The 8,659-nt window shown below is 37.2% G+C and overlaps 1 protein-coding gene across 8 annotated transcripts in view; it reads right to left on the bottom strand.

Moving 5' to 3' along the window:
- LOC107740804 (bromodomain-containing protein 3-like) overlaps positions 1 to 8,659 on the bottom strand; it is a 20,696-nt gene that overhangs the window by 4,618 nt on the left and 7,419 nt on the right. For 4 of the 8 annotated variants that reach the window (XM_016553309.1, XM_016553306.1, XM_016553308.1 and 1 more), the window contains 6 exons: positions 8,279 to 8,407; positions 8,010 to 8,198; positions 7,506 to 7,574; positions 5,737 to 5,960; positions 4,140 to 4,429; positions 1,322 to 1,447 (listed from right to left, as the gene is read on the bottom strand). In XM_016553309.1, the coding sequence (XP_016408795.1) occupies positions 1,322 to 1,447; positions 4,140 to 4,429; positions 5,737 to 5,960; positions 7,506 to 7,574; positions 8,010 to 8,198; positions 8,279 to 8,407 (1,027 nt within the window). The remainder of the gene's footprint in view (positions 1 to 1,321; positions 1,448 to 4,139; positions 4,430 to 5,736; positions 5,961 to 7,505; positions 7,575 to 8,009; positions 8,199 to 8,278; positions 8,408 to 8,659) is intronic. The other 4 variants (XM_016553312.1, XM_016553313.1, XM_016553310.1 and 1 more) reach the window with 3 other exon arrangements.

Here is an 8,659-nt window from a genome sequence, read left to right as displayed (position 1 = left end):
GCTGTGTGTGTGTGCACTTTGGATGGGATAAATGCAGAGCACTAATTCCGAGTATGGGTCACCACACTTGGCCACGTCACTTCACTTTGCTATGTTTCTGAGTCTGGGAACATTACAGTTGCGTTGCTGTCTATGCAGGGTCTGAGAGCTCTCACATTTCATCAAAAATATCTTAATTTGTGTTCCGAAAATGAACGAAGGTCTTACAGGTTTGGAACGACACGAGGAAGAGTAATTAATGACAGAATTTTCATTTTCGGGTGAACTAACCCTTTAACATCTTTGTTACTTTGGATCATTTAGCTAATGCATTCTTGCTGAATAAAAGTATTAACAAAAAAAGAAAAAAACAATCAATAAATAAATTACTGACCGCAAAACTTATAAAAAACATCATATAGACCAGGGGTGGCGAACGTCGGTCCTGGAGAGCCGCAGCCCCGCAGAGTTTTGCTTCAACCCTAATCAAACACACCTGAAAAAGCTAATCAAGGTCTTAATGGTTACTAGGAAGCTACAGGCAGGTGAGTTTTAATTAGGGTTGGAGCTGAAGCGGCTCTCCAGGACCGGCGTTCGCCACTGCTGATATAGACAGTTATTATAACAATACAGTAACTCCAAGACAACTATAAATTCATAAAAATGTTAGTTTTGTAATTTAAATACATTATTCCAGAATCTACCAAGACTATTAAAAGCCATTAAATATTATTACCTGAACAAGCTAATCAAGGTCTGAACGGTTACTAGGAAGCTACAGGCAGGTGAGTTTTAATTAGGGTTGGAGCTGAAGCGGCTCTCCAGGACCGGCGTTCGCCACTGCTGATATAGACAGTTATTATAACAATACAGTAACTCCAAGACAACTATAAATTCATAAAAATGTTAGTTTTGTAATTTAAATACATTATTCCAGAATCTACCAAGACTATTAAAAGCCATTAAATATTATTACAATTTAAACAAGAGATTTAATCTAGCTAACATGTTAAAGTTGACAAGCAGAATTTGCTAGCAAATTTTTAAAGAGGAAAAAGCAAAATATAGGGTCTGGCTGACCCAACAGGGCAAGAGAGAGTCCCATCAATTGGTCCAAAACTGAGGCCAGCGGTCCATCCTTGTTGTTGAGACCTGTAAACCCTTTTCATTGTGTGAGTAGCATTACATATGAAGGTCTGACAGAGGCCCTTCGATCAAGTTAGTCACATTAGTGAAGCAAAAAGCCTATGCTTGTCTCTTTTTTCTTATCCTGCTCTCCTAGATCTAGCTAACCCAGTTTGGTCACCTGTCTGCTCACATCTGCACATTACCACACAGGTACCTTTTTTGGGTGGTTTCTTGTTGTTGTTCAGCTGTCCGCTCACGTCCTGTAGCCTCTTTTCTAACTCTTTCTTCTTTTCCTGAACCAGTTCCTCTTTAGACTTGGCACTCTTTTTCCCAGTGCCCGCTGCAGGAGACACACAGCGGTGACCGGTGAGTAACGGGTTGCCCTCGTAGCCCACCGCCGTGGCAACAAGCAGCAAAAAGCACTCTACTACACTGGTTTTTAACTCCATGACGACAAATTTATGTTAAAGGAATCTATGGGGTTCAATGCAAGATGAGCCCAAATGGCAGCATTTGTTTATTATCATAAAAAACTATTTAGCCTCATCCCTCAAAAAACAAAGGTCCATTTAGGCACCAACAATGGAAGTGAACAGGGGACATTTTTTTGCAGGATTTAAAGGAAATGGGATTATTTTATAAAACAATTACATAAATAATAACAGTTTTAACAGAACAAGTTGAAAGTGCTCATCATTTTTATAGTTTATTTGAGGGTTTATGACATTGTTATACATGTGAAATTTAATATAACTTTAAACAGAAAAAGGTTAGTAAGCCATTTCTTCACACTAAAACCATGCTAACAAATATTGTTTACATCTACATTTTCCCCCATTGAGGAACCAATTTTTTATGATAAATGATAAACCTTTAAAAAGAACTATAGAAAACTATTAGGATGGCATATGCTTTTGTTGAAGCCATCAGCCAGCATTATTTCAACTTGTTTTTTAGTAATAATATTTAACGGTGGAATTCTTGGTGAAAAACTACATTACCCATGATTCTGCGAAGTAATCTTCACCCATTAGAGAACTGCGATAAACAAATAGTCAAAAAAGCACTTTAGCTTCCATCCATTGCAAAGGACGCAATAGAGTCAATGTTCTTATTCTCTCAAACTTCTCAAAGGTATGCAAGCTAATTTTGCAATCAACTTGAAATGTGTTGTTTCTATACATAATCAACATCTTTAAATCAATTTTCCCACTGTTTTGAATTTGATCCTATCATTCACAATGCTTCAGTCTGTAATGTTATTGCATTGTATTGACTTACACTTAAGTCAAATTTAATTATATAACTTTAAACAACATAAAATTGGTACTGTTGATCCACCGATGCCATATTTTCAGGTAATAATTGTGCCTGCTTGTAGATCATGGAATTGTAGTTCAATAACACTTTATTTTAGAGTGTCATTGTTACATATGTTACATGTACTTATTATAGTAATAACAGTAAAAAAGGCATAATTACAAGCAACTATCCCTAAACGAAACACAAAACCTACCCTAACCCTATCGGCCAATTCGGAGTAGACGTCACAGCTACGTCACTTGCAGCTGCACGTGCATTGTGGTGGCAGAAAGAAACTGGTAACAAGTGGAGGGAAATGGGTAAAATCCATGAAATAAGAGAAAATTATGTATAGTTGTGCCTTTGGATGTCAGAATCGGAACGCAATCTTTTTATACAATACTGTCATCAAAGACGCCATTTGAAACTAAACGCAGACATTGAAATGGACAGACGAGGGATGAAACCTGCTATGATTACCCTACTTTAAAAGCATAAATTTGATTTAAACAATAATATTCACATATGCAGTTCATAGGGGACATATTTTATTAGCCCTATAGTTACAGCATGAAACACTCTTTAAACCTATAACATTTTACATAACATTTACCTATTTTATCTCACAATTCTGACTTTTTCTCTCTCGCAAATGCAAGTTTATATGTCCTAGTTCGGACTTTATAACTCGATTTAACTCAACAATTGCGAGTTTGTCAATTCTGAGGGAAAAAGCCAGAAGTGTGGGCTATAAACTCATGATTCTGAGCCGAGAGGAAAAGAGAGAATGACGAGTTGATTTTTCTTATCAGAATTGTGAGGAAAAAATATTAATTCAAAACGACCTTCTTTTATTCTTATTCAATGGCTTCCATACACTGCTACTTAAAAACAGTGATTTTCTGCCACCAGATAGGCTCCGCCCACAAAAAGTCATCGCTGTTTGAAAGGCCAAAACTGGTCTATACTGGTCTAAGTGCATGTGGTTAATTAATTCAACTCAGTACTTAATTGTATAATAACACTGTAACAAGTACACCTTAAAATAAAGAGTAACCTGTAGTTCTTTCCCTCATTAAAAAAAGTACACAGATTTGTACCATTGTCTTTTTGTCTGATTTACAAATACTTTTCACATCGACTTTTGTAATATTGTGATTCACCTCGTAGCTGGTTGGTTTGGTTCATGGTTTAGAGCTCTTTAACAAACACTTTTAAAACCTAATGGGAAAAATACGAACTGACTCTCTAATTTTTTATTTTTTTTTGGAAAAGGAGGGACAAGTGGAAATTGCTTTTTGTGGTAATCAACATTAGGCCCAAAATGCTTTCGATTGAGCTTAACTTGTAATGAACCCGGAATATTCCTTTATGAAGTATGAACAGCACAGTGTGCACATTAATTACATGTACACTGTGTACAATTTGGAAATTTATGGTCTAATCAAATGTTCTCTATTTTATACTGATGTACTGTTTAAACCCTTGAAGCTTCACTTGAAGGTATTAATACCAGGGAAAGCACAAATAAGATAATCCACCAAAAGTCATGCAACACATTGGAGAAGGTGAGTGCTCCCAGCTCAAAGGAGGAAATAGCACAGCCCATTTCAGCTTTCAGAGCGGACGGACCAGGCAAGAAAAGAGAGCTGCTCGTCTATGAAATACTGAAATAAGCCTAGACTAGCACCACCACAACATCTGCAGAGAAGGAAAAGAAAGGCACTTACGTAAAGGTTTGCGTTGCTTTTTCTGTAAACACGACTTGACGTATCGTTCGAGCTCACGCAACGTGGAAGGCTTGAGCGTTTCAAAGTCAATCTCGATCTCGTCTGGGTTGGAGTCTCGCAGCGAGGGCTCACGCGACTGGATGATGTGGACCACACGGCCCAGTTTCTCACCCGGCAAACGGTTGATGTCCAGGCTGAGCTGCCGCTTCTCATCATAAGACATGGGAAGAGACTCCTCCTCGTCAGACTCGTAGTTTGCAGAGCCAGGTTTGCCCCCCTTTTTCGGTTGCCTGTGGATTGGAAGTGTAGTTTGCATGAAGGCTTTGTAACCTTAACTCTATGCATAAAACTGAACTGGCATGTTGGGATTGAGATAATGACGGGACAGTTAGCTTACATCACCACTACTACCAATAAACGGTACATTGTGTGTTATTGCATTGCTTTGACTTACACTGATGTCATATCTCAATATTATAACTTAAAACTGGTATTGATCCACATACTCAAGGCAGGCCAAATAATCAGCTGATATTTTCGGTTAATAATTCTGCCTGCTTGGCCTATTCGCAAGTGTTTGCCTTGTTTTCTAGCCTTTTTCTAGGTTTTTTTTTTTTTTTTCAGCAGAGCGAGAGATAAACTAAAATAAGAAATAATGTCACAGAGAAATAATTCTGCAATAATGAAAGATAGCCACAATTGTGTGAGATAAAGTTATGGCAAGAGATATACACTACCGTTCAAAAGCTTTGAATCTGTAAGATTTTTATTTATTTTTTGTTAGAAAGAAGTTATTTTCATATAGTAAAGATGCATTAAATTGACCAAAAGTAAAATTAAATACATTTACAAAGTTACAAAAGATATCCATTTCAAATAAATGCTATTCTTTTGAACTTTCTATTCATTAAACTACCAGTTTCCACAAAATATATTAAGAGCACAACTGTCTTTAACATGGAAAATAATCAGAAATGTTATTTTATTTATGTTATTAAAAAAAAAAAAAAATTTTTTAGCAGGAAATCAGTATATTAGAATGATTTCTGAAGGATCATGTGAAGACTGGAGTAATGAAAATTTAGCTTTGCCATCACAGGAATTCATTTCATTTTAAAATATAAAAGTTATTTTAAATTACGATAGTATTTCAAAATATTAGTGTTTTTACTGTATTTTTGATCAAATAAACTTCTCTCAAAAACAAACAAACAAAAAAACCCCTGAATGGTAGTGTTAAAGTCCCAATTATGAGAAATTACAACAAGTTACCCTTTTAATCTGAGGTGGAAACAGGCTTGCACAGTTTTCAGATATTTTAGAGGGATTCTGAATAAATATTATGCAAAATAAAATGCATTTCTGCACATCCCGTTGCCTAAAACCTCTATAATAAAATATAGAATGTATAATATGGCCTGATATTACAATGAATGGCTAGTTACTTGGTATCATAACATATAGGTACATGAGCATTATATACAGTATCGGTTGCCATTCTTTCAAGATATCACACAAAATCCATAACCACTAAATGGGATCACAAATGTATCATACAGTTGGTTATAAACATCCCAACTGTAGAAAACAAGCTAACCTCGTGGTGGATGTGCTGTTGGGTTTCCGCGCAGAGGTCTTCTTCTGCTGAGTTTGCTTGTTCGGTTGTGAGGACTTGGCCTTTTTGTCATCTTCCACCTTGACCTTGTTTTTGTCTTTGTCCTTCTCTTTGTCTTTTTTCTTCTTCTCTTTTTCTTTCTTTTTCTTTGGTTTGCTCACAGGACCCTGTGACAGAGCGGCTAGCTGTTCATGAACAGCCTTCAGCTGAGGAGGAAGGTGGAGGGAATGGTTAGCAAGCAGGGGGATGGGGCATGCTGCATCGATGCTAACGTAAAAGACTAGGATCTTAGCTGTGCGGGGACAGATGATGGGACTGGTGATGAAGGGAAGAATATTTAAAGGATAATGAATGGCATTTGCCACGTACATATCTCTCATTTTCATGGAAGTACTCTCCCCAGAAAAGAGGGCTCTTATTTTGAAGCATTTACCAAGCCTCGCATAATTCTGTTAACTTCTGAATTCTTTGCAAACAAAATGGTCACAAAAATTTGTAACTACTTAAAAATTCCAGCACATTAATCAAACAATTCTACAAAGACAATATCTTTCTCCATTTAGTAGTCCAGTATTTCTGAAAAACCCACATGTAAGCAGTTTAAAGTAAATGAAATGAAAATTCACCATAGGGCTGGGCGATAAACAATATATTGATTATGATGATAACACATTTTTGGACATTTTTACTTGATATGGATTCATCTAACAGTCTATCTATCACACAGCAGAATGTGACAACGGGCAGTCAGTGTATGTGGCTAATAAATCTTTTTAGTGTTTGCCATCTCAATATATGAGGACATGAACACATAAATTTTATTTCCAGAGCTGTTCTGAGAGTCACTTCACAAGCTTTTAAAAAAAAAAAGTTAAACGCACACATTTCAAGATCTTCCTGACAAACAAAAATGTGGTTCAACTTGAAGAATTTATGACAGAAATATATTATTGTATACTAAAATGTACTTTTCAAAATAATAAAAATAAGATTTTTTTTTAGGAAATATCATACAAATAAATTTTTTCATCAATCTACAGAGTTATATTGTGCAGCATCTATATTTGACAACAAAATAAAAATGAAATGTTTTATTGTAAATTGTTATATTTTACTTTGATTAAATTTTAAAGTCACCATTTTTGATGATAAATTTGTATTAAATCATAAAACACAGAATCCAGAAAAAATAAAACTTTTTGGCCATATCACCCAGCCCTTATTCACCATTAATCACGATCTGAATGATTCATCCGTGTATGTTTCAGACTTCTTTCTGGTGACCTCTCCTATCACTTCGTCCACTTTCTTACAATCAACTGCAAGCTCACATTCAAATCTGCCTCTATCCAATCAACAACCAATGAACAGAATCAGGTCCCCATCTTATTTTTTTATATATATGTTTTAAATCCATTCTACTTCTAGTCGTTTTCATTGCAACATTTAACCTCATTTACAGAATGAAAAAGACTCTACCGTAATCATTTGGAAGCACTGGAGACCACATCCCGGCAAAGAATTTGGATTCTCACTGACAAACATGCCAATCAATGTCATTCACAGAGCAGAAGAGGGAAACAGAGCCGAAAGACTAGCTGAGTGACAAAGCAAGCTCACTTGAGGGAGATGCCCAGCTCAAATACACCCCATAGAGCACCACCTTAACCCTCTACCGCTCACATAAGAAGCAGCTACGAAAATGAAGGAGTTAGTGGGGTGGGGGACCGGGAAGTAAAAATATCATTCACCTGAAAATGTTTGGCACACCCGTTTTTTGTCCCCGCCCTGTTACCATTGGGGTGCTCCACAGCGAATTGCTGGTAAAAAAGCCAAAGTGAAATCAACGGACAAAATAGTCATTCTCAAAATTGTATTTTAACAACAGACTGTCATGATGAGAGCAGAGTTACTACAATTGACACCAATATGTTTGACACTGAGAGATTAAAAATGGTCATCTGAAGTTTGACAGCATGCAAGCCAATGTATACCAAGATGCCAACACAAACTTCAGAGGCGGTAGAGGGTTAAACGTTCAGTCCAGGGTGAAAATGGGCACTCATTTCCAAAACATTACAAAAACAAGAGACATTAAGGAAAAACAAAAAAGTCCAAATGACTCTGACACAAGCAGTCAGACTGAGGAGGTGGTGGTGAATGTGAGGGGGAGTGGATGTGGCCTCTGCCTGTCTCTCCACCCTTGGTTTGGATCTTGGTCCTCAAGTGGTGACACCCACCTGTTTGTCACTCACCTGTTCCTGCAGCTCAGCCAGCCGTGTGGCCCGTTCCTCCTCCGAGTCGGAGCTGGAGCTGGAAGAGTCGGCACTGCTCTCGCTGCTGCCGGTGCTCTTGCTCACCACTGCCGTGGCTGATACCGCACTGGGCGAGGACGGCTCTGCGGGTTCATCGGGCATCTTGGCGAATTTCATCTCAAACACATCCTGCAGGACATGGACAAATATGATTGGTGAGATCTGAAAGCACATGATAAGGCACAATGGCTCATTGTCAAGCGTTGCACCTGGAGTTTTCTTGCCATGGCAACGACCTCGTGATCGGGTGGGTTGTATTTGTAACAATTTGAGAACATTAACCGAATATCTGCTGCGAAACTTTGGGCGTCTTGGTATTCTCGACTGTCCATCTTTTTCTGAAAAAAAAAAAAAGACATTGTATGAGACACAGTTTAGTTATAATATGTATATGTATATAATTATAATATATATATATATATATATGGTAAATTCAGGTTAATTGGGACATTTTTTTCCTCACTCCTCTCAATTCAAGTGCCCCAATTTACCTGAAATCACCATATGTGACCCTGAACCACAAAACCAGTCTTAAGTCGCTGGGGTATATTTGTAGCAATAGCCAAAAATACATTGTATGGGTCAAAATT

Source organism: Sinocyclocheilus rhinocerous, unplaced genomic scaffold, assembly GCF_001515625.1.
Source record: "Sinocyclocheilus rhinocerous isolate Xijiao unplaced genomic scaffold, SAMN03320098_v1.1 scaffold2330, whole genome shotgun sequence".
Classification (NCBI taxonomy): Eukaryota; Metazoa; Chordata; class Actinopteri; order Cypriniformes; family Cyprinidae; genus Sinocyclocheilus; species Sinocyclocheilus rhinocerous.
The sequence above is the reverse complement of the archived record's forward strand: the minus strand, read 5'-3'. Positions and strand labels throughout refer to the sequence as shown.